The sequence below is a fragment of the Mobula birostris genome, chromosome 21 (genome assembly GCF_030028105.1).
Source record: "Mobula birostris isolate sMobBir1 chromosome 21, sMobBir1.hap1, whole genome shotgun sequence".
Classification (NCBI taxonomy): Eukaryota; Metazoa; Chordata; class Chondrichthyes; order Myliobatiformes; family Myliobatidae; genus Mobula; species Mobula birostris.
In genome coordinates, this window is record NC_092390.1 from 34,528,714 (window position 1) to 34,555,480 (window position 26,767).

The following is a 26,767-nucleotide window of genomic DNA, read 5'->3' on the forward strand; positions in this document are numbered from 1 at the left end:
CGTGAACACAGAGACAGTTCTAAACAACGATAGACAGTTCCTTATCTGGACACAGCAAGGCTCTGGTCTTATTCCGGCGCTAGAACTTGACGGGGAATTCTGACAAAGAGGTAGATGAAGGTAGCAGGCAAAGATTCAGAAGGAAGGGGAAAGGAACAGGGTTATGGCAAAGGTGGTCTGGCTTACCCAACAGAGGCAAGGACAGGAAGGGACAGATCCAACCTCAGAGTAACGGCAAAGACGGCCTGACTTACCCCACAGAGGTGAGTGCCAGAAGGGAGATGAGTGGGGAGGGACGAATAGACAAGGGAGTAGAGTAGGAAGTGATCCCTTTGGAATGAGGAAGGTGGGTGGAGGGAAATATGTGCCAGGTTGTGGGATCGCATTGGAGGTGGTGAATCTCTAGTAGGCTAGCGAGATGATGGGGTAAGAGCAGACCTCACAAACAAATCTCTGGATCCAGACAGTTCTGCATCAGCACACACTATAGCCCCTGGTCCTCAAAGGCAACAAAATTCAGCTGCACAGTGCCATTATGCGTGCATGCAGTGGAATTATTTGAGGACAAATATGATTTATTCCAGGTTAAATCAATTTTATTTCATAACCTTGTAAAATATTGTGCTGTGCAATGGAATTTCCAGACATATGAACGATAGAGGAAAGCCGTCTTTTTTCAGAACTGCTGTTTGTCACACATTAACTACTGTGACGGGGTCCTGAATTAACCCTATGAACTGTGCTTTTGAAAAGAGAGAGAGAGAGGTGCTCAACAACAGACACCTTGTTAAAAGAAGAAAGAGAGGGTTATTTAACATCGACATCTTGTTTTTAAAAGAGAGAGAGATGAAGACTGCTTTGAGATGGTGTTCTGTTTTTTCTGCAGCATGTTTACATTTCTACATGGACATGGGCTGCTTGTACATTCTTACACAGAGAGAGAAGGGAGGAGCTGATTTGAGAGACAGTTGGTATTCAGCATGGGGAGATATACAGAAGGTCAGATGATAGACCTGCACCATATGATTTTGGACACTGAATGAGCTTTGTTGTGCCCACAGAAAAAGTGGGTTTTTGAAGGATCGATCAGTGGCTCTCGCAGTGTGGACAGGGTGTGACCAGTGGGGAGTTATGTGTATGGCCAACCCTCAAATCTTTCCCTCTCTCTCTCTCACCATTACTACTCAATTCAATACCACGAACTGAACTGAACTGATCTTTACTCATCATCGTAAGACTATCTATTTACCCCTAGACTTGAAGAAACTTGGTTTTCATATATTCTTTCTCTCACTCTCCTTTTTCTCCCTCTGTCCCTCTGACAATACCCCTTGCCCATCCTCTAGATCCACCCCCCCCACTTGTCTTTCTTCCCGGACCTCCTGTCCCATGATCCTCTCGTATCCCCTTTTGCCAATCACCTGTCCAGCTCTTGGCTCCATCCCTCCCCCTCCTGTCTTCTCCTATTATTTTGGATCTCCCTCTCCCCCTCCCACTTTCAAATCTCTTACTAACTCTTCCTTCAGTTAGTCCTGACGAAGGGTCTCGGCCTGAAACGTCGACTGAGCCTCTTCCTAGAGTTGCTGACTTGCCTGCTGCGCTCACCAGCAAATTTGATGTGTGTTGCTTGAATTTCCAGCATCTGCAGAATTCCTGTTGTTTGCGTTTTCATATATTTCCACACTTACTGATACACTTACTTATATATAATCATTGCTAACTTGTTTGATTTATCTGCATTTATATTACTGTATTGAGTAGTTACTAATCAATATCATTAGTTAATAGCAATACCGGACTCCAAAGTGTTTTCCATCTCTGCAGCTTTTTTTTTGTTTTTTTTTGCTATAACTGCATTTGGTGCTCAGTTTTGGTATTGTGCATTCATAGGCACATCAGTAAAGGCAGATCAGGCTGCTTGGGTCGAAAGTAAAGCAGAGTTATTATTTCAGGCCAATAAGCTTTCATTGCAAGAAATTATCTCCCATTTAAACAGATTACAGCCCAGTCACTTGTTTCAACAACACCAGACAAATAAACATACCAGTACATTCTGTTGTTATTTAGACGTCTAGTATCTGCAACACTTTCTGTACCATTTTGGATGCTTAGCAGTACCAAGACTTGTGAGAGTAAGACGTCAGAGAATGTCAGTGTCACACAGACAAAAACAGGCCTTTGGCCCATCATTGAGTTGCTGCCATGTGATTGGCTGATCGGATATTTGCATTAACGAGCAGGTGTACAGGTGTACATGATAAAGTGTACAACTTGATGTATAGGTAATAATGCAAATATGAAATAAAAGTAACTTCTATTTGGGGTCGCTAGATGGACAATTTGAAATTTATTCATGTGTTGTTTAAAGTTTGGAGGACACAATAAACTCTCAGCTTTGTTACAAGTAATGATGTGAAGAAAAATAATCATGTATGAAGTGATGAATTTCATGAATTTTCTTCACTAACAGCAACACACAAAGAGATTTGTTGAAAGAGAAGCTCGATCAGCTTCAATGTCACTTCACGTGGGACCCTCAGAAGGGAAACATTGACTTGGAAGATATGATGTACAGACTGTGAGATGCTATAAAAATCTGGGTGTGAAGTATCAAACCATGTTTCACAATCAACTCGCTTTCATAAATTGTCTGCAGGGAAACAATAAAGAAGCCATTCAGAACTTAATTGAAACCCTTGTCATCCTGCATTTCGCCAGAAAGCAAAGTTGTTTAATCAATACAAGTATCATTTTGGAAAGGCATTTGAGCACCGTCCAATATCAGCTATTAAACCACAACTGGATTCTGCAGTTGTAAGTGAAGGAAATGGAGGGTATTCCAAAGTGAAGGAGATCTACAGTAATCTTTTGAAATTAGATGATATTCATCCAATAATTTTTTTCCTACTAACTGTTCAATAAAGCATAAATTTGTAAATATACTTTCTTTACAATATACAAAGTGTACGACCTGTTACTTCTTGCCGATGGCGAAATGTATGCGGACAGTATTTACACAGTAATCGCTCAGACTGGGGTGCGGGTGGTCGATATATCCTGGCTGTCCCAGTCTGCTGGGACCCAAGTCCTAGATGTACGAAGTTGGAGAAAGGTGGTTTTCTCACCCTGAATACGTTGGCTTGTTAGTGAGAGGCTAACCTGCCGTGTTTCCAAAGGCGTCCGCTCAAACAGGGTTTCATTTATTTCAAGGTGCAGTGCAGAACAGGTCAGGTACTTCCAGGAAATGAGCCACACCTCCCAGCAAATACTTATTTCAGACAGGCCAAATCACAGGGCCAATTAAAATGAGCAATTAACTCAAGAACTGTGCATCTTTGGACAGTGGGAGAAAACTGGAGGACCAGGAGGAAACTCAGAGAGAATATACAAACTCCTTACAGATGGTGCCAGAATTGAACTCCAAACTCCGAACGGCCCGAGCTGTAATAATGTCGCACAAACTGTGTCGCTACCATAGCAACCATTTATGAAAGTGTGATTTTGAAATAGTAACTTTGTTATTATCATTCCCACGCCTTGTGCTTCATTGAAGATTACTCACTCCAGTATTCAGAAACAAATGTGGGGTTCGGGATTAAAGTCTAAAGGAACCAACTCTGAAAATGATGATGAGTCTTCTTATGAGATTCCTTCACTGCAGGCGACACAAAGGTTGATGGTGTTACGGATAGCGCAGAAGTGAAAGGCACTTACTGACCATTCAGGACACAAGAGGATGCATGTGTACTTGTTTGAGAGAATGTATAGTGTTTGTAAATGTGTTTATGTTCTTTAAGATTATGTTTGAAACTTTTAAGTAACACACTTTTATACAGCAGGGATCAGAAGTTCAGTGGCACTGAAGTGGATGATTGCAGAGTACAGACCAAGTGATTTTCAGTATGTCTCTGTCTGTCTAGGTACCATATCTGATGTGGACGTTGGTGACCATGGTTTTCCGTATAGATCTATCCCTCGTTCTTCGGATGACTTCCATTTCCTCGATGTGTAGCCACCTAGCTAGGCCTTTGATGTATATAAGCCGAGGTCTTCCTCTCGATCTTTCCAGAAAGTAAGTTTTTCTTGTTGATCTTTCCGCATGATGTGTCCTAGGAATCTGAGTTGTCTTTCTCTTATTGTTGGTATGAGTAATCTATCTGCTTGGGCTCTTCTGAGAACTTCTCATTTGATGTGTGCGTGGTCCATGATATTTTTAACATTCTCCTGTAGAACCATAATTCAGTTGCTTCTAGTCTCTTTTCCATTGCTGGGAAAATGGTCCAGCATTCACTTCCTTAAGATGGGATAGAATAAATGTAGCACTGTAGTATTCTGTTTTTAGTGCACATGCTCATCTTTCTGTCTGTTAAAATGGACTTTATTTTTTGGAAAGCTTCTTTCACCATTGCTATTCTGTATTTGATATCTGTGTTGCACCTGCCATCACCTGTTATTAGGCTGCCAAGATATCTGAATGTGTTGACTTGTTTGATGTTTGTATTTCTGATCTTGATCACACATTGTGGGATGTTTGTCTTTCTGGAGATGACCATGCTTTCTGTCTTCTTGGTGTTGATTGAGAGGCCTCTGCGATTACTTTCTGCTGCCACTACAGTGAGTAGTTCTTGAAGTTTTGTTTCTGAGTCAGCTATTAGTACGATGTCATCAGCATATCTGATGTTATTTATATTATGGCTTCCAATTGTGAATTCTTTGATGCTTTTGATACTTCTCAAGATATTTTCACTATACAGGTGGAATATGTCTGTCGAAAAGACAACCTTGCCTGACTCCTCTCATGATATTCACATACCCACTCACTTCTCCTTCTATTCTGATGGATGCTGTCTGGTCCCAGCATAAGTTTCTTAAGAAAGGTATATCTTTCCCATCTATGTCAAGATCTTGAAGCATTTCCAGAAGAACTTGGTGTCTGACAGTGTCAAAAGCTTTTGTATAGTTGATGAAACATTGCCTAAGGGTGACCTGGAGGTAGCTGTGGTAATGGTAACCTCATTACCCAAAGCAAATGCTCCACAACCAGATGTAGTTTATCCTCTTACCCAGGAGCTTTCAGTACGTCAGTATGACTGGAATCTTGGAACCTAGAACATGGAACAACAGGAATGCAGAACACAGAGCCTTGGTCTTGGGGAGGACACGGGACCCTTGGTCCAGAGCACGGGAACACCATGCCTTGGGCTTGAGAGACAGGAACACAGAGTGGGGACCCCTCCTTCGGAACAGGACTTAGGGCTGGAACTCGTACATGGAACATAGAGCCAGGACCCCTCCTTGGGAACAGGACTTGGGGCCGGGGCGCTACACAGAATGCTGAACACGACGAGACGGTTCCTAACACTAGGTAGTGGCAAACGGCCAGACCTACCTAATGAATGCGTGGACACAGAGACAGTTCTAACTCAATGACATACAGTTCCTTACCTTGATGCAGCGAGGCTCCAGTCTCGCTCCAGTGGTAGAACTTGACAATGTTGCAGGCAAGGCTCCAGACACAGGCTGCAGGCAAAGGCTTCAGACACAGGTTGCAGGCAAAGGCTTCAGAAGGAAGGGGAAGGGAAAGGAACAGTCCAGCCTCAGGGTAACAGCAAAGATGGCCTGGTTTACCCAATGGAGGCAAGGACAGGAAGGGACAGATCCAACCGCGGGGTAATGGTAAAGACGGTCTGACTTACCCCACAGAGGCAAGGACAGGATACTGACAGACAAACCAGCCACCAGACTCGAACCCAGGGCTACTTATATTCCCAGTCCAAAAACAAGCATTAGGTGCCTATGATTAAGCCCAACTGAAACAAGGGACAGCAGGAAGACCTGGAGCCCCGAGACCATGGACCGGACCGTGACCCTGAGAGTGGACTTCACGGACCAGACCATGACATGACCCTGGTTACTATCATTCACAAGTCCTTTATCACGGGGAATAGCAGAGCATTTTGGATGCGCTGACCTCACTTAAAATTGCTTATGGAAATTCAGAATATTCTCGCACAAGCTTGCAAAATGATTGAGGTTCACCAAGTCACCCAAAAGATACATAGGTGTGGTAAAAGTGAAATGCCTGAGGAATCTGCGGGACACAATGGCCCAGGGAGAGCGGGGTGGTACGTAGGCAACTCGTGGAAATAACTGTAACGAGGAGAGATATTCATGCTTTAAGGTTGAAGTGAGGCTGTGATGGGGGAGGTGAGAGTAACTGGGGAATGATAATGCCTGTGGTTCAGAGAGCTGATGAGCCTGCCATGGGTTATGCAGAGTGAAAATATCAAGCATATGAGGAACACTCCGGTTGGAAAATCCGGGGATGGCTGATCCAGTCGACATGAAAATGCAGAATGAAGGCCTCAGCTCAACCCAGCAGGAAATTTTAGTTTTGGGGATAGTTGAGGGATCAACCTATTCCACGAGAAAGATAAAAGCATGTTACAGCTATGGCCAATCAGGGCAATGTGTCCAACAAAAAAGAGAAAGCTGTGAAAGTCACCCACCAAAACAGGCAGCAGTTCCTTCTCTGACTGACCAGATTAGTATCCAGGTCAGACACGTAGCTGGTGGCCGCATCTATTGTCGATACTGGTCACCCACGGATGTACACAAGAGGTTCCTTTGTAGGCTAGCAATGTGATATGCCTGTAGACACAAGGTTACCAGTCTTAACTGATCAAGCTTTGCCTGTGGCTGGAGAGATGATTTACATTACGAGTGCAGAGGTGAATGAATGAGGGCAGAGAGAAGGGAGCCTCAGTTACTTGAGATTGGGGGAGTGCTGTGATGCTAGCACAGATAACTGGATCAGTTAAATGTAATGTGATCTGTTCCCAGACTTTCAGACACCTGGAGAAGGCAACTGTGAGCATTCAGCATACGGATTTTGGACCTGATCTCAGGTTTGTGATCTGATTATAATTTGAAACAAATCCTGTGGTGCTACGGCATTTTAGAATAGGGAGCTGACTGGGAGCGAGGAAAGCGAGAATTGCATGAAGGAGTGTGTCCTCCAAACAGATGACATGATTTCTGAGTTCTCCAGTGGTGAACTGACTTTTCCCAGTCGGTTGCATTCAGTGAACAGTGACTGATATAATAAAGTTTACAGATGTTGCTGAGGGGTATAGTGAGCTGATCTGAATAGACAATAAGACCATAAGACAATGGAACAGAATTAGGCCATTTGACCCATCGAGTCTGCTCTGCTATTCAACTATGGGCAGTTCTTTTTTCCCCTCCTCAGCCCCACTCTCTGGCCTTCCTCCTGTAACCTTTGATGCCGTGGCCAGTCAAGAACCAATCAATCTCTGCCTCATATACACCCAACGACCTGGTCTCCATAGTTGCCCGTGGTAACAAATTCCACAAACTCACCACCCTCTGGCCAAAGAATTTTCTCCGAATCTCTGTTTTAAATGAATTGCCCTCTATCCTGAGGCTGTGCACTCTTGTCCTAGTCTCCCCCACCATGAGAAACATCCTTTCCACATCTACTCAGTCCAGGCCTTTCAGCATTCTGAAGTTTTCAATGAGATACTACCCATCCTTCTAAATTACAGGCCCTAAACCATCTACTATTCCTCATATGGTAACCCTTTCATTCCCAGAATTATCCTTGTAAACCTCCTCTGAACCCTCTCCAATGCCAGCACATTTTATCTTAGACAAGGAGACAAAACTGTTCACAATAGTCAAGGTGAGGCCTCACCTGTGCCTTATAAAGCCTCAGCTTCACATCCCTGCTCTGGATCTAGATCTCATGAAATGGATGCTAACAATGCACTTGCCTTCCTCAGCAACAACTCAACCTGCACGTTCACCTTCAGGGTATTCTGCACAAGGGCTCCCAAGTCCCTTTGCATCCCAGATTTTTTTGCTTTTCTCCGCATTTGGAAAATATTCTGCACTTCTATTTCTTCTACCAATGTGCATGACCTTGTATTTTCCAACATCGTATTTCATTTGCCACTTTCTTGCCCATTCTCCTAATCTGTCCAAGTCCTGCAACATTCCTGTTTTTTCAGAAGAGAAACTTGGAAACAAAGGCTCATTAGATTAACATCTGTTTTTGGCAGCATGCCAGAATCCCAAGATCAAAGAAGAAACGGACATTTGGGAAAGTTTTCAATGCAATTAAAACAAGTTAGAAGGGAATATACAGTAAGTTTGGCAAATTTGTCCACCATACAACCATTGGCTGATTATGAACAAGCAATCACAAAACTGCATGATGCTGTCTGTTTACAAGAAACAGCCACCCCAATGCATTTCAAATTACAGTCAGCGACTTTAACCAGGCCCGTTTGAATAAAGCCTGCCCAGTTTTATCTAGCAAATAACCTTTTGCACCAGAAGTCACAAACACTAGTGTGGTAATGGAAAATTCTGCATTAGCAGCTCTTCTTTGCTCTCTGCTAAGCGCTCCCTGTGATGCATTTGAGTTTACAAAGGTGTTAAAAGCTCCCTTTGATGCATTTGACTTTGCTAAGGTGTTATTTATTTCTGTCAAAGCAATGTTCTCACAAGAATTGTAACGCTATCTGCTTTATCATCAACCGCAGAATAGACATATTCTAAGAAGTAATCATCTCTCTTTATGTAGAGCTGTCTCATTTATCTGTATAAATGTTCAACTTGCTTATGTGTCCGGTCAGAGCCCCGCCGCTCCACTGTGAAGGTTGGCTCTCCGTGATCATCACGACAATAAAAGGACTTTGCTGCGAAGTGAGCCCAAAGAGTCTCCGTCTCTTTTATTCGGAATAAAGTACTAACTCTGCTGCAACAACTAGACCACTGCTACACTGCAATAAGGAATGCCTATCATTCCTTGCTCAAACCACATTTTGGTAAGTCGGATCATTTGGCTGTACTCCTACTACCTGCATACCAACAGAGACTAAGGTGACCTACGTGGACTCTGATAATAAATTTTACTTAGAACTTTTAAGTTCCTTGAGGATTAACAGGTAGATTTAATTGAAAGGAAATGCATTTAGATTTCGGGAAGGTATTCAAATCGGGGCCACACCTTACTGTGTAGTTTACTGTACTGTCGTGTATACAGCTCAGTTCACCAAAGGAAAAGACCTCTTCACCATTGAGCACATCCACAGAAACCACTACCATGAGAAAGTAGTGTCCTCCATCAAGGTCCACTATCATCCACGCATGCAATCTTCTCACTGCTGCCATCGGGAAGGAGGTACAGGAGCCTTATGTCCCAAACTACCAGGTTCAAAAACAGATATTGCCCTTCAACCATCCGGCTCCTTGCAGTAACACTGTCGAAGAGGAATTTAGATGCCAGTTTTTGAAGACAGTAAACATATGAAACAGAATCTAGACTAGATTGAGACTAGATTATCCTGGAGTGGGTATTGTGGCAATGAGAAAAAATAATTCACAATTTTGTCTCGCATGAGCAGTTTAGAGAGCGACCATAACAGTTTAGAACTCTTCATTAATATGCTGGGTGAAGTCACAGAATGAAATCAAGTGTCTGAATCTGAACAAATGAAATTATGCGTACCCAACAGATTGGCAAACTATTCAATGGGTTGATCATGAATGGGCGTTGTATGATGTTTGAAGAATGAGCTACAACAATGGTTCATTCCTGATTGGCACAAAAATACGTCAGGAAAGAAGAGTCAATCCTGTGATGGAAATTCGGGACAGAATTAGACCAAAAAAAGCAGCAGCTTGAGGATTGGGAGCAGTTTAGAGTTCAGCCAAGGAGGGCAGAAAGATTGCTTAACAGCGGTAAGATGAAGTGTGAGAGTAAACTGGCAGGGGACATAAAATTGATGGTAAATATGGAGAAGTGAAATAAAATAGTGACCAGAGTTGTAGATTGTTTACAATCAAAAACAGAGGAAATTATAATTAGTTGAAAAAGAATGCTCAGAACAACCCATTACACTGGCATTTTGCTGCCATGTACATTATTTTTATGGTTAAGCAATACTTATGCAGGAAACACTTCCAAATTGCTTTTAATTGCTTCAGCGTTATCAACAGACTTTGAATTTGACTTTCTCGTGATAATAAGGAAGTAACTGATCGTATAAAGGGTTGTCAAGTCGAACATCAGATGCAGCAACGTAAACGCAGCAGAAGAAGAAACGCACAAACTGAGAAAGACACAAATTGTTTTGCATCCAACTAACATCATGAGGTAAAGAACTTTTCCTTGCAATTTATCTTTATGTACAGATTATTATAGAGGATGTGGTTTATGGAAAATAGTGGATCATAGTGCACTAACTTTGAAATACCCAGAGTGAACACACACTGGCTAACACTGTAGTTGAATGACAGGACTGTAGGGTGATCCCTACGTTACTCTGCTGGGGTGTAAACAGTGCAGGGAACTGCAGAGCTTTACTATTATTTTTTGTTATTAACATCCAATAAAAAGTCTGTAACCACAAGATTTGCATCTGATTCCTGACTTCTGAAGAACCTTCTGTACTGTATGATCGCCAGATCCAACAGGAAGTACAAGGGATCATGAATAATCCTTGTTCACGACAGGAGAGGAAAGAGGAGTAGGAGAATAGGAGTCTGATCAAGTCAGCTTATCTGCACTTGGCTTCTTCAAACAGGGTTCTTTGTTGGAATACGACTGCGAACAATGACAGTCAGAGAAAAACTGAGCAGTCAGAGCAATTGCTATACCACGGATCGATTTCGACAGTAATTTGTAAAGACTGTGTTCATTCAGTGTGTTCATTCTCTCTGTGACTGTGTGGGTTTCCAAAGATGTATGGGTTAGGGTTAGTGAGCATGTTGGTGCCAGAAACGTGCTGACACACTTGCACGTTAGTCTACACAATCATTTTTGATCTGATATGATGCCAAACTATGCATTTCACTGTATGTTTTGATGTACATGTGACAAGGAGAGCTAATCTTTAATCTCCAATATCTTTAAAAGTATGAGATGACAGCTACAGCTATGCTGGACAGTATAGCCATGTAGATTTGACCACACTGGAGCTTATGGGTGTATTCAGAACTGAGTTAATACACCAGAGGAACATGCTACTCTAAACTGTCATAATTTCCAGCCCCTAGTGGCTTTCAGGACAGGATGGAGAAACTGCATCCATGGTGCAGCAAATTCATCACCTTTGGGAGAAAGCAACAGGCAGAGTTAATCTTAGAGTAGCTTTAAAGGTCAGCACATCATGATGGGCTGAAGGGCTTGTAACGTGCTGTGAAGATCTATGTTCTATGCTGGTCTGTGTTCTTTCAGAAATGTGCAGCAGGAGCAGGGGATGTTGCTCATGTAATTGCACTGTGAACTGGTCTGATAACTCATAAATTGCCAGACTTCAGTGGACTTCACAAAACAGCTTTATCTTACTGATGTTATTGATGTTCTTGGTCTTAAAGACATTGTGTCTGACTATTGGTGGCTGTCTGGGGAAAAGCACCACTTCTCTGCCCCTAGATCTGGAGTTATTCTCAGGCTGCTGGCAAAAAAAAATGAAAGTCTGCAATAGTGGGAGAGCTCAACGTCTGGTAATAAAACCAAGTGCAACATCAGTGTAGCGAAGCAACAGATCAGCTGCCTAGGCTGTTCAGGAGACACATTTCCATCTTCATCATATGAATCAATTCTTCATACTGAGTTATTGATCTGAAACATTAATAGATTCTCCTTCCTCAGATGCAGACTGACATGCTGAGCATTTCCAGGTTTTCAATGTCATAATTATAAAAACTTCATCAAAAGGCAGCTTTCATACAGTTAGTAAATCTGCTCTTTATGGGATTGCAGGGCAGATCTGCATCAAGTGATCTGAGATGGAATTCATGATTATGTTTTTTTTTCTCTTGCAGCAATACATCGGGAGATTTATTGAAAGAGAAGCTCGATCAGCTGCAGTGTCACTTCACATGGAGGCCACAGAAGGAAACTATGGACTTGGAAGATGTGATGTACAGATTGCAAGATTCTATCGATATGAATATGAAGTATAAAGATCAGTCCTACAACCAACTTGCTTTTGTAAACTGTCTGCAGGGCAGATGTGAGGAAGCAATTCAAAACTTAAAGGAAGCTGAAAACATTGTTAGGGAGAAACACAAAACTGAATTTGAAAGAAGAAGCATCGTCACCTATGGAAACTTTGCCTGGGTACATTGCCACATGGGACAGCTGACCAAGGCCCAGTCCTACCTCGACAAGCTGGAGATGATCTGTAAACCACTCAGTGACGGCCCTTGCTATACAGCAATGATCCCTGAGGTGTACGGGGAGAAGGGATGGTCATTGTTGAGTTCTGCTGCTGAGTTCTACGAGGAAGCAAAGGAATGCTTTGCAAACGCTCTGGAACAAGATCCTGACAACACCGAGTGGATAATGGGATATGCAACTGTACTGTATCGGCTGGAAGCATTTTCTGGAACCCCAGAGAGTTGTGATCAGAGTCAGTCAGTGAAGTATTTCCGACGAGTACTGGAGCTTGATCCAGATGATGCTGTGGCCATGGTGCTGTTGGCTGTAAAACTGCAGATGTTAGGACAAAATGAGGAAGCAAATGAATTAGTTGAACAATCTTTGCAGAAGAACTCTAATCTTCCATATGTGCTTCGCTATGCTGCAAAATATTATAGACAAAGGGGATCTGTGGAGAAAGCAATCGAGCTCTTGAAACAAGCATGGGAATTAACCCCACACTCTTGTTTCTTACACCACCAACTTGGATTGTGCTACAAGAGGAAGCTGGAATGGCTTCGCAATCCTGAATTTCAGCAGAGAGCTGAGTTGATCAATCTATGCAAGTATCACCTTGAAAAGGCTTTTGATCACCGACATAGGTCATTTATTAGAGCACAACTGGACTTTGCAGACATCTGCATAACAAGTGGGGAGTATTCCAGAGCAGAGGAGATTTACAGTAGATTGGAGGAGTTAGTGGACATTCGACCAGAAAATATGCAGAGCATATGTCTGGAAGCTGGGTTATTTCAACTGCACCAGAAGAATTCTGAAACAAATGCTGTTCGCCTCTTCCTGAAAGGACTGAAAATTGAATATAACTCAAGACAATGGGAAAAATGTGGCATGAATTTGGAGAAGTGGGCAGATAGGAAACTTTGTGTAAATGCACAAGACAGCAAGGTTCTTGGTATCAAAGCATTACTGTATCAGCTGGATGGGATCAAGGATAAAGCGACTGAATACTTCGAGAAGGCCTTGGAGTTTGATCCTGGCAATGAGGAATATGTGAGTGCTCTTTCTCAATTACGTATCTGAGCACCGCTAGGATATTTAAAAGATGCTTTTCCATCTGTTCTGAGGATGGGTTTGGTGGGGTGTCGCTGTACTAGTTATATCCTCTTAGCACCTTCTCTTACTCTTTAGTGTTTGATTTGCAAAAATAGTCTTCTGTAATTATACCCAATTATTGTGTTTCTTTTAAACATATTAATTCCTCAAGTACTCTGAGCAAATTGAATTTAGTTGTGCTTCTCTGGACTCTGGAATGATGGGATTTGGGAAACTGCAGCAAGTAGAGTTAAATGAAAAATCAAACATTTTTCAACTTTGGTTTGTTTGACCTGTTAACCATTGAATGTATCTTACTTTTCACCTGCATATTGATGTATAATTTGAACTCTGGAATGATTTTTCGAGTGTGATTGTATCTTATAGATCATTGTAAAATATCCTTTACGGGTACGTCTGGTAATTAAAGCTTCAAAGCCGAGGTTAGTCTTGTCTTGACATAATCAAAGGAACGTGAGCAACAAATCCTTGACTGCATGATTCCAACCTGCTGAGTGTGGTGGAGGAGTGTCCAAGTAGGCGAATGACTGGCGAGCGGCAGTGAAGGGTTTTTGGGAATAATTCATGGAGATTCAACAAGTAAATATTTTTAACAATAAAAAGGATTAGAGTTTTCATTCATTATAATTAACCACCAAGGGCAAAGTATCTGCAACACAGCAAACAAGATTGGGTGTGCCATTGGACTCAAAATGGAACAAGAAGATGGAAGGGTATCGTGCAAGGATCATGCCTTTGACCTGACCGATGGTGTTGATATAGTGATAGCCAAAGGACATTCCTGTGATGTGCAAGGGTTTGACTGCTGATAACGAGATAACCCTGTAATTAGACAATGGAAATCAGATACGGTTATATGCTAAGTGAGCTGTTATCCCATAAAATTTTCAGAGTTGAGAAGAATGAGAAGGGAGATGCAGAAAAGAGAAAGGCATATGAGAACCAGCTCGGGAACAATCATCTGGAATTTCAAAGAGAGAAGGTGTCATCGCCAATTAACTGGACACTTGTTCCTCAATCACAACGGTAGAATAGTGCTTAGGAGAATGCTATTCTAGCTTGGGTATCGGAGTTCAGAGTTCCATTCTGATGCTGTCTATAAGGAGTTTTTCTGTTCCTCCATGTGCACATGTGAGTATCCTCATTTTACTTGTGCACAAGGTGAAGAGCATGTCTCTTCTCACCACACTTTTCTGAAGTCTGAACAGAGAAATGTCATTTTTATACAGAATTGACTAGCAGGTACAGATATTGACAATTCCTGGTGGTCAAGCATTTTAATTCTGATTCCCATTCTCATTCTGACATCTCAGTCCATGGTCTCCTCTTGAGGCCACTCTCAGGATGGAGGAGCAACACCTTACATTCTGTCTGGGCAGCCTCCAACCTAATGGTATGAATATCAATTTCTCCTTCTGGGAAGAAAAAAATTCCCACCCCCTTCCCTCTTCTTCTATTCTCCACTATTCTCACCCGCCTATCACTTCCCCCTGGGTCTCTTCCTACTCCTATGGTCCACTCTCCTATCCAATCGGGATCTTTCCTCTCCAGCCCTTTATCTTTCCTACCGTCCTGGATTCATGTTCACCGATCACCTTCTAAGAGTTCCCCTCTTCCTCACCTCTTTTTTAATCTGGCATCTTCCCCCTTTTCTTTCCAGTCAGGAAGAAGGGTCTCAGTTAGAAACGTTGACTGTTTATGCATTTCCATGGATGCTACCGGACCTGCAGATTTCCTCCAGCATTTTATTTATGTTGATTTGTTGAAGCTGCGTATACAGTATTTAAATTTCTTACTTGCAAGATCAATGATCATTCACCATACAGGCATTTACATTCAATAGAAAATACCACCTAACAATTGATAATACTTTAAATTTAGTAACTTAATTATTTCTTTGTTGGTGTGTGCTCCTTGAATACTTCTGTTAAATTCTTACCTCATCTCTGTCAGCCAAAACGGCTCCAATTCTCAGCAGTGAAAATGGAAGCCACATTCATCAGATACCTTTCTTGCCTACGGTGTCTGTGCCTATCTACAACCTATCCTTGCCTGGACATTTTGTCAATCCTTGCCTTGCCTCAACTTCCACAAAGAGGCAGGCTGTTGTCGGTTTATGGGAAAGTGCTGAGTGCTCAGCAGTACTTTGATCATTTTCAATATAATGCACACCATGCTCTGCCAGTCACCACTTAGAAATGTTATGTTTCATATTTCATCTTTCTGTGTAGCTCATTATGAAGAAAAAGGTCATTCACCCCATTGAATTAATGCCGACACAAAACTCTCCCATCAGAGTTTATTTCCTTCTAACCCTTCTCCGTAACATGTTGTTTCACCTTACAAAAGTTAAGCTGGAGGCAATTTACAACAACCAAATAAACTATCAGTTGAAGGAAGCTGGAGCACCCAACCACAATGCTGCAATGCTAGCCCTCAACACTCCTTGCAGGTAGGTAGGAGGTATGGGGATGAGGTAGATTTACACAGACCCAAGGGGACCAGGCTCAGTCAGTGAGCTGAAGTGGTCGACCTGTCTGAAGAACCACCCAACATCATGTCTACAGCACTAAAGTTGGCAAGGGTTCTGTATTTTGTCCATATTGACATTTGTCCATAAGAGACTCAGGCGGCAGGGCCTCATATCATTGGACCAAACCAATTTTTTTAAAGAGACATGACCAGCAATTGAAAGCACTCAGTGTAACTGTCAGTCTCTCCACCCATAACACACCAGTCACTGCAACTCTTCAGCAAACCTTCAGGATCCCTCATCATAGAATGCTGGAAATTCTGGAGAAAAAAAATGAGGAATAGATTTACTCACTTTGAACTTCTTTCTTTTTATTTTCCCTGACTGAGATGGCACCAGTATTTGGAAATTAGATTTAAATAGATTTAAAATGTGGGGGGAGGGAAGAGAGAAGTAAAAGGTGATAGGTGAAACCGGTAAGCGAAGGGGTGAAGTGAAGAGCTGGGAAGTTGACTGGTGAAAGAGATACTGGGCTGGAGACAGGGGAATCTGATATGTGGGGATAGAAGAATGTAAAGGGGTGAGGAGTATCAGAAGGAGGTGATGGGCAGGGAAGGAGTTACGATGAGAGAAGGAAAAGGGGAGGGGGCTGGTGACAGAGAGAGGGTTATGGTGGGGGGGGGGGGAGGTGAGACATTACCGGAAGTTTCCGAATCAGATCACTTTCAAGTGACATCAGAGTAAGATGACTCAGCCTGTCCTGTTCCATTGTGGTTCTGAGCCTATGTAGTTGCCGTTATCAGGCCTGCCAAATATGTCACTGGAGCCTAGGATAGCCAGTCCTCTCTCGACCAAAAACTTCACAACTGCTAACACTCTTCTCGATATATCGGTCCAGTAGACACACTCTGACTCGAACTGTTTTTGCAGTTCTGTATCTATTCTTCCGCTGTCAGACGCCAGTGTAATGTAGGTCAGTATCATTTTCCTGCAGTGTTCACTATTTTCATGCTCCCCTATACGCTCAGCGGCATGTTTCCAGTTGCTAAAGCCAGTTTCGAAGATGGACTGACAGTTACCATCACTGAAGATGCGGCATGCAAAACAAAACACACAGCCGGTGGGAGGGGAATATAAGAGCCACTGCCTTGATATGTACTCACCATTTACAAGCTTGCGTTTGAAGTGAAATTTGGAGAAAAAACGTCTCTGCTGTTTGTATACTCGTTCCAAAGCTTTGATAGCCACATTCTTATTCTGGCAGGACTCCGGCCCTTTCTTAGCCCAGTACGCTCGGACTGAATCATCTAACGTTTCCTTTCCCCAGCGAGCAGGATCAGTGCTGTAAGGATCCTCAGTAGTGGTAATGTTAAGGGAAAAAGATTATGAGAGAAAACTGGCAGGGAACATAAAAACTGACTGTAAAAGCTTTTATAGATATGTGAAAAGAAAAAGATTGGTTAAGACAAATGTAGGTCCCCTATAGACAAAAACAGGCAAATTGATTATGGGGAACAAGGACATGGCAGACCAATTGAATAACTACTTTGGTTCTGTCTTCACTAAGGAGGACATAAATAATCTTCCGGAAATAGTAGGGGACAGAGGGTCTAGTGAGATGGAGGAACTGAGGGAAATACATGTTAGTAGGGAAGTGGTGTTAGGTGAATTGAAGGGAATAAAGGCAGATAAATCCCCAGAGCCAGATGGTCTGCATCCTAGAGTGCTTAAGGAAGTAACCCAAGAAATAGTGGATGCATTAGTGATAATTTTTCAAAACTCTTTAGATTCTGGAGTAATTCCTGAGGATTGCAGGGTGGCTAATGTAGCCCTGCTTTTTGAAAAAGCAGGGAGAGAGAAACCGGGGAATTATACACCGGTTAGCCTAACATCGGTGGTGGGGAAAATGCTAGAGACAGTTATCAAAGATGTGATAACAGCACACTTGGAAAGCGATGAAATCATCGGACAAAGTCAGCATGGATTTGTGAAAGGAAAATCATGTCTGACGAATCTCATAGAATTTTTTGAGGATGTAACTAGTAGAGTGGATAGGGGAGAACCAGTGGATGTGGTATATTTGGATTTTCAAAAGGCTTTTGTCAAGTTCCCACACAGGAGTAATGAGCAAACTTAAAGCACACAGTATTGGGGGTAAGGTATTGATGTGGATAGAGAATTGGTTGGCAGACAGGAAGCAAAGAGTGGGAATAAACGGGACCTTTTCAGAATGGCAGGCAGTGACTAGTGGGGTACCGCAAGGCTCAGTGGTGGGACCCCAGTTGTTTACAATATATATTAATGACTTAGATGAGGGAATTAAATGCAGCATCTCCAAGTTTGTGGATGACACGAAGCTGGGCGGCAGTGTTAGCAGTGAGGAGGATGCTAAGAGGATGCAGGGTCACTTGGATAGGTTAGGTGAGTGGGCAAATTCATGGCAGATGCAATTTAATGTGGATAAATGTGAGATTATCCACTTTGGTGGCAAAAACAGGAAAACAGATTATTATCTGAATGGTGGCCGATTAGAAAAAGGGGAGGTGCAATGAGACCTGGGTGTCATTATACACCAGTCATTGAAAGTAGGCATGCAGGTACAGAAGGCGGTGAAAAAGGCGAATGGTATGCTGGCATTCATAGCAAGAGGATTCGAGTACAAGAGCAGGGAGGTACTACTGCAGTTGTACAAGGCCTTGGTGAGACCACACCTGCAGTATTGTGTGCAGTTTTGGTCCCCTAATCTGAAGAAAGACATTCTTACCATAGAGGGAGTACAAAAAAGGTTCACCAGATTGATTCCTGGGATGGCAGGACTTTCATATGAAGAAAGACTGGATCGACTAGGCTTATACTCCTTGGAATTTAGAAGATTGAGGAGGGATCTTATTGAAACGTATAAAATCCTAAAGGAATTGGACAGGCTAGATGCAGGAAGATTGTTCCCGATGTTGGGGAAGTCCAGAACGAGGGGTCACAGTTTGAGGATAAAGGGGAAGCCCTTTAGGACCGAGATTAGGAGAAACTTCTTCACACAGAGAGTGGTGAATCTTTGGAATTCTCTGCCACAGGAAACAGTTGAGGCCAGTTCATTTCAAAGTTGCTGGTAAACGCAGCAGGCCAGGCAACATCTCTAGGAAGAGGTACAGTCGACGTTTCAGGCCGAGACCCTTCGTCAGGACTAACTGAAGGAAGAGTTAGTAAGAGATTTGAGAGTGGGAGGGGGAGGGGGAGATCCAAAATGATAGGAGAAGACAGGAGGGGGAGGGATGGAGCCAAGAGCTGGACAGGTGATAGGCAAAAGGGGATATGAGAGGATCATGGGACAGGAGGTCCAGGGAGAAAGACAAAGGGGGGGGGGGACCCAGAGGATGGGCAAGGGGTATAGTCAGAGGGACAGAGGGAGAAAAACGAGAGTGAGAGAAAGAATGTGTGTATAAAAATAAATAACGGATGGGGTACAAGGGGGAGGTGGGGCATTAGCGGAAGTTAGAGAAGTCGATGTTCATGCCATCAGGTTGGAGGCTACCCAGACGGAATATAAGGTGTTGTTCCTCCAACCTGAGTGTGGCTTCATCTTTACAGTAGAGGAGGCCGTGGATAGACATGTCAGAATGGGAATGGGATGTGGAATTAAAATGTGTGGCCACTGGGAGATCCTGCATTCTCTGGCGGACAGAGCGTAGGTGTTCAGCAAAGCGGTCTCCCAGTCTGCGTCGGGTCTCGCCAATATATAGAAGGCCACATCGGGAGCACCGGACGCAGCATATCACCCCAGCCGACTCACAGGTGAAGTGTCGCCTCACCTGGAAGGACTGCCTGGGGCCCTGAATGGTGGTAAGGGAGGAAGTGTAAGGGCATGTGTAGCACTTGCTCTGCTTACAAGGATAAGTGCCAAGAGGGAGATCAGTGGGGAGGGATGGGAGGGACGAATGGACAAGGGAGTTGCGTAGGGAGCGATCCCTGCGGAAAGCAGAGAGAGGAGGGGAGGAAAAGATGTACTTAGTGGTGGAAGTTACGGAGAATAATATGTTGGACCCGGAGGCTGGTGGGGTGGTAGGTGAGGACCGGGGGAACCCTATTCTTAGTGGGGTGGCGGGAGGATGGAGTGAGAGCAGATGTACGTGAAATGGGGGAGATGTGTTTGAGAGCAGAGTTGATAGTGGAGGAAGGGAAGCCCCTTTCTTTAAAAAAGGAGGACATCTCCCTCGTCCTGGAATGAAAAGCCTCATCCTGAGAGCAGATGCGGCAGAGATGGAGGAATTGCGAGAAGGGGATGGTATTTTTGCAAGAAACAGGGTGAGAAGAGGAATAGTCCAGATAGCTGTTAGAGTCAGTAGGCTTATAGTAAACATCAGTGGATAAGCTGTCTCCAGAGACAGAGAGAGAAAGATCTAGGAAGGGAAGGGAGGTGTCGGAAATGGACCAGGTAAACTTGAGGGCAGGGTGAAAGTTGGAGGCAAAGTTAATAAAGTCAACGAGCTCAGCATGCGTGCAGGAAGCAGCGCCAATGCAGTCGTCGATGTAACGAAGGAAAAGTGGGGGACAGATACCAGAATAGGCACGGAACATAGATTGTTCCACAAAGCCAACAAAAAGGCAGGCATAGCTAGGACCCATACGGGTGCCCATAGCTACACCTTTAGTTTGGAGGAAGTGGGAGGAGCCAAAGGAGAAATTATTAAGAGTAAGGACTAATTCTGCTAGATGGAGCAGAGTGGTAGTAGAGGGGAACTGATTAGGTCTGGAATCCAAAAAGAAGCGGAGAGCTTTGAGACCTTCCTGATGGGGGATGGAAGTATATAGGGACTGGACATCCATGGTGAAAATAAAGCGGTGGGGGTCATGGAATTTAAAATCATCGAAAAGTTTAAGAGCGTGAGAAGTGTCATGAACATAGGTAGGAAGGGATTGAACAAGGGGGGATAAAACCGTGTCGAAGTATGCAGAAACGAGTTCGGTGGGGCAGGAGCAAGCTGAGACAATAGGTCTGCCAGGACAGGCGGGTTTGTGGATCTTGGGTAGGAGGTAGAAACGGGAAGTGCGAGGTGTGGGAACTATAAGGTTGGTAGCAGTGGATGGGAGATCCTCTGAGCGAATAAAGTTGGTCATGGTGTGGGAGACAATGGCCTGGTGCTCCTTAGTGGGGTCACGATCGAGGGGTAAAGCTTAGTGGGGTCACGATTGAGACGGTTTTATCCCCCCTTGTTCAATCAGTTCCCCTCTACCACCACCACTCTGCTCCGTCTAGCGGAATTAGTCCTTACTCTTAATAATTTCTCCATTGGCTCCTCACACTTCCTCCAAACTATATAGAAGGCCACATCAGGAGCACCGGATGCAGTATATAACCCCAGCCAACTCACAGGTGAAGTGTCACCTAACCTGGAAGGACTGCCTGGGGCCCTGAATGGTGGTAAGGGAGGAAGTGTAAGGGCATGTGTAGCACTTGTTCCCCTTACACGGATAAGTGCCAGGAGGGAGATCAGTGGGGAGGGATGGGGGGGACAAATGGACAAGGGAGTCGCTTAGGGAGCGATCCCTGCGGAAAGCAGAGAGAGGAGGGGAGGGAAAGATGTGCTTAGTGGTGGGATCCCATTGAAGGTGGCGGAAGTTACGGAGAATAATATGTTGGACCCGGAGGCTGGTGGGGTGGTAGGTGAGGACCAGGGGAACCCTATTCCTAGTGGGGTGGCGGGAGGATGGAGTGAGAGCAGATGTATGTGAAATGGGGGAGATGCGTTTGAGAGCAGAGTTGATAGTGGAGGAAGGGAAGCCCTTTTCTTTAAAAAAGGACAACTCCCTCGTCCTGGAATGAAAAGCCTCATCCTGAGAGCAGATGTGGCGGAGACGGAGGAATTGCGAGAAGGGGATGGCATTTTTGCTAGAAACAGAGTGAGAAGAGAAATAGTCCAGATAGCTGTGAGAGTCAGTCGGCTTATAGTAGACATCAGTAGATAAGCTGCAGCCCAGCCTAGCCCTGCTTAAAGTCCGACCCTGGGCAGGACGATGGGGTAAGAACAGACGTGCTGCATGACCTCACAAACAAGTCTCTGGATCCAGCAAACAGGAGGAAATCTGCAGATACTGTAATTTCAAGCAACACACATAAAAGTTGCTGGTGAACGCAGCAGGCGTTCCTGACGAAGGATCTCGGCCAAAAACGTCAACTGTACCTCTTCCTAGAGATGCTGCCTGGCCTGCTGCATTCACCAGCAACTTTGATGTGTGTTGCTCTGGATCCAGACAGTTATACATCAGCACACATTGTAGACCCTGGTCCTCAAAGGCAATAAAATTCAGCTGCACAGTGCCATTATGTGTGCATGCAGTAGAGTATTATGAGTAGAGTTATTTGAGAACAAATATAATTTATTCAAGGTTAAATCAATTTTGTTTCATAACCTTTAAAAATATTCTGCTGTGCAATGGAATTTCTAGGCATAGGAACGATAGAGGTAAGCCTTTTTTTTTTCAGAACTGCTGTTTGTCACACATCAACTACGCTCATGAAACCACTGTAGGCCTGACTGCACTGTGTTAAGGTACTGTGGACTGCCTCTGCCATCTCACTACACTGTCCTCTAGGGGTTGCTACACTACCCTCTGGGGTGATGGGGTGGTGGAGTGATGGAGTGGGTGCAGTTTAATGTAGAACAATCTTGTTTATCCAGTTCAGATTTCAACTTGGAGACCTGCAAAGCTGTATCCAAGAAACCACAGGCCCTTGCTGGCTCTGGGAACATCACTGCTAACAATGTCTCTGTCTTCCTTCCACAGAATTCTGTGAAGGGGAAAAGCAGGGAAACACAAATAGTTAAAAGAGAGTCTGAGATGACCAGCAGGTGATAAGTTGCAGATAAATGATCAGCCAATCAGGTTTGGTCTGATGGGCCAAGTTATTCATTACTGTTGCTATCCTAGCCTGCCTTTGTTATTGGATCCTGAGAGCTCTGCATCAGCCTGCAGTGTTGTTTTAGTGATATCATTTCTTCATAAAAGCTGGTTTAGTTTTCTCGGATAAGTTTCTATTCACCATCAGGAAGTTGCAGACATCCTGTAAGAGCGGGAAATTGGGACATAGGACACCCTTCTCCATTGACTCAGCATTAAAAGTCCATCTGAAGCTGTGAAAGAAATTCAAAGAACGTTTTTTCTAATGAACATAATGAGGTACGGAACACTGTAAATTAAAATTTATTTTTTAATTTATTGTACTAATTTCTGTATTTAAATTTATTTTTTAACCATTGCACGGAACTTGATTACGGAAGTATGCTGAATGCATTGCTGTTACTGTATTTGGTGTACAGTGTTGGTATGGTGCATTCATAGGCACATCATTGAAGGCAGATCAGGCTGCTTGTGTCGATGGTAAAGCAGAGTTATTATTTCAGGCCAATGAGCTTTCATTGCAAGAAGTTATCTCCCAGTTAAACTGATTACAACCCAGTCACTTGTTTCAACAACTTCAGACAGATCAACATATCCAGTACTTTTTGTTGTTATTTCGACATCTAGTATCTGCAACACTTTTTGAACTGTTTTGGATGCTTAGCAGTACCAAGACTGGTGAGAGTAAGATGTAAGAGGATGTCAGTGTCACACAGACAAAAATAGGCCTTTGGTCCGTCATTGAGTTGCTGCCTCGTGATTGGCTGATCAGATGTACAGGTGTACAGGTGTACATAATAAAGTGTACAACTGGATGTATAGGTAATAATGCAAATATGAAATAAAAGTAACTTCCATTTGGGCTAGGTATATGTACAACATGAAATTTATTCATGTGTTGTTTAAAGTTTGGAGGATACAATAACTCTCAGCTTTGTAACAAGTCATGATGTAAAAAAATTATCAAGTATGAAGTGATGAATTTCATGAATTTTCTTCACTTGCAGCAACTCACAAAGAGATTTTTTGAAAGAGTAGCTCGGTCAGCTTGAGTGTCACTTCACGTGGGGCCCTCAGAAGGAAACCATTGACATGGAAGATGTGATATATGAGATGCTGTAACTCTCATTGTGAAATATCAAGCCACGTGTCACAACCAACTGGCTTTCATAAATTGCCTTCAGGGAAACAATAGAGAAGCAATTCAGAATTTAAATGAAACTCTCACAATCCCTCATTTCGCCAGAAAGCAAAGTTGTTTAATAAATACAAGTATCACTTTGGAAAGGCATCTGAGCACTGTCCAATATCAGCTATTAAACCACAAGGGGATTTTGCAGTTCTAAGTTTAAGAAATGGATAGTATTACAAAATGAAGGAGATCTACAGTAATCTTCTGTAATTAGATGATATTCAGCCAAGAAGTTTGAAGAGATTTGACATGTCAACAAATACACTCAAAAACTTCTGTACTTGTACCATGGAGAGCATTCTGACAGGCTGCATCACTGTTTGGTATGGTTGGGCTACTGCACAGGACCGAAAGAAGCTGTAGAAGTTCATAAATCTAGTCAGCTCCATCTTGGCTACTAGCCTACGAAGTATCCAGGACATCTTTCGGGAGCGGTGTCTCAGAAAGGCAATGTCTATGATTAAGGACCTCCAGCACCCAGGGCATGCTTTTATCTCACTGTTATCATCAGGTAGGAGGTACAGAAGCCTGAAGGCACACACACACTCAGCAATTCAGGAACAGCATCATCCCCTCTACCATCCGATTCGTAAATGGACATTGAATCTTTGGACATTACCTCGGTATTTTTAATATACAGTATTTCTGTTTTTGCACTTTTTAAATCTATTCAATATATGTAATTGATTTACTTGTTTGTTTATTGTTATTATTTTATTTATTTATTTTTCTCTGCTAGATTATGTATTGCATTGAACTGCTTCTGCTAAGTTAACAAATTTCTCGTCACATGTTGGTGATAATAATTTCAACTTCTTACTTTTTCCCTTTTTTTCCTACTAACTTCAATAAAGCTGAAATTTGCAAATATACTTTCTTTACAATTATACACAGTGTACGATCTGTTATTTCTTGCCGATGGTGAAATGCATGGGGACAGTACTTACACAGCATTCTCTCAGATTGGGGTGTGGGTGGTCGAAACTTTCTGGCTCTCCCAGTCTGGTGGGACCCAAGTCCTCGATGTACGGAGTTGGAGAAAGGAGGGTTTCTCACCGCTGAATACATTGGCTTGTTAGTGAGAGGCTAACCAGTCATGTTTCTAGAGATGTCCGCTCAAACAGAGGCTGTGCACTCTTGTCCTAGACTCCTCCACCATGAAAAACAACCTTTCGACATCTAGTCTGTCTGGGTCTTTCACCATTCGAAAGGTTTCAATGAGATACCACCCATCCTTCTCAATTCCAGCGAGTACAGGCCCTGAGCCATCAACTGTTCCTCGTATGATAACCCTTTCATTCCCAGAATTATCCTCTTAAACCTCCTCTGAACCCTCTCCAATGCCAGCACATCTTATCTTAGATACTAGATCTCATAGAATGGATGCAAACATTGCTTTTGCCTTCCTCACTACCAACTCAAACTGTATGTTAAATTTAGGGTATTCTGCACAAGGGCTCCCAAGCCCCTTTGCATCCCAGAATTTTTGGATTTTCTCCGCATTTGGAAAATAGTTTGCACTTTTATTTCTTCTACCAAAGTTCATAACACTGTATTTTCCAATATTGTATTTCATTTGCCATTTTCTTGCCCATTCTTCTAATCTGTCTGAGTCCTACAACATTCCTGTTTTCTTCTCAAAAGAGAAACTGGGAAACAAAGACTAGTTAGAGTAACACCTGTTTTTGGCAACATGCCAGAAACATCGGAGCTAATGAGGTGCATTCCGAACTTAGGTAATATACCAGAGGAAGATGCTGCTCTAAACTGTCATAATTTCCAGTCCCTAGCGGCTTTCAGGACAGGATGGAGGAGCTGTATTCATGGTGCGGCAAATTCATCTCATTTCTGAGAATGCAGCAGGTTGAGTTGATCCTAGAGTAGGGTTAAAGGTCAGCACAACATGTTCTATGTTCTATGCTGATCTATGTTCTTTCAGAAATGTGCAGCAGGATCAGGGGACATTGCTTATGCAATTGCACTGTGAACTGGTCTGGTAACTCATAAATTGCCAGACTTCAGTGGAGTTCACAAAACAGCTTTATTTCACTAATGTTATTGATGTTCTAGGTCTTCTAGACATTGTGTCTGACTATTGGTGTCTGTTTGGGGAAAAGCATCCTTCCTCAGATGCAGACTGACAGGCTGAGCATTTCCAGGTTTTCAATGCCATAATTTAAAAAAATTGTTGTTTCTCTCTTGCAGCAACACACCGGGAGATTTATTGAAAGAGAAGCTCGATCAGCTGCAGTGTCACTTCACATGGAGGCCACAGAAGGAAACTATTGACTTGGAAGATCTGATGTACAGATTGCAAGATTCTATCGATATGAATATGAATATGAAGTATAAAGATCAGTCCTACAACCAACTTGCTTTTGTAAACTGTCTGCAGGGCAAATGTGAGGAAGCAATTCAACATTTAAAGGAAGCTGAAAAGATTCTGAGGGAGAACCACAAAGATGAATTTGAAAGAAGAATCATCATCACCTATGGAAACTTTGCCTGGGTGCATTACCACATGGGACAGCTGACCAAGGCCCAGACCTACCTGGACAAGCTGGAGATGATCTGTAAACCGCTCAGTGATGGCCCTTGCTATACAGCAATGATCCCTGAGGTGTACGGGGAGAAGGGATGGTCATTGCTGAGTTCTGCTGCTGAATACTATGAGGAGGCAAAGGAATGCTTTGCAAAGGCTCTGGAACAAGACCCTGATAACACCGAGTGGATAATGGGATATGGGACTGTACTGTTTCGTCTAGAAGCATTTTCTGGAACCCCAGAGAGTTGTGATCAGAGTCAGTCAGTGAAGTATTTCCGACGAGTACTGGAGCTTGATCCAGATGATGCTATGGCCATGGTGCTGTTGGCTCTATAACTGCAGAGGCTAAGG

General features: G+C 43.2%; 1 protein-coding gene across 2 annotated transcripts; it reads left to right on the top strand.

Moving 5' to 3' along the window:
• Positions 1 to 8,706: 8,706 nt before the first annotated feature.
• On the top strand, positions 8,707 to 26,244 carry LOC140185939 (interferon-induced protein with tetratricopeptide repeats 1-like). 2 transcript variants are annotated; one of them, XM_072239736.1, is made up of 4 exons: positions 8,707 to 8,855; positions 10,018 to 10,186; positions 11,860 to 13,249; positions 26,077 to 26,244. In XM_072239736.1, exons 2-4 carry the CDS (start codon positions 10,182 to 10,184, stop codon positions 26,158 to 26,160), a joined length of 1,479 nt encoding a protein of 492 aa, XP_072095837.1. In that variant the 5' UTR covers positions 8,707 to 8,855; positions 10,018 to 10,181; the 3' UTR covers positions 26,161 to 26,244. The 2 variants fall into 2 exon arrangements, with proteins under 2 accessions (XP_072095837.1, XP_072095839.1); XM_072239738.1 differs by having other exon boundaries at positions 10,061 to 10,186.
• Positions 26,245 to 26,767: the final 523 nt, after the last annotated feature.

Bases quoted from the DNA above. Each gene is read 5' to 3' on its own strand.
- LOC140185939 (XM_072239736.1), top strand. The intron at 13,250-26,076 runs GTGAGTGCTCTT...TCTCTCTTGCAG, and splicing joins ATCCTGGCAATGAGGAATAT to CAACACACCGGGAGATTTAT.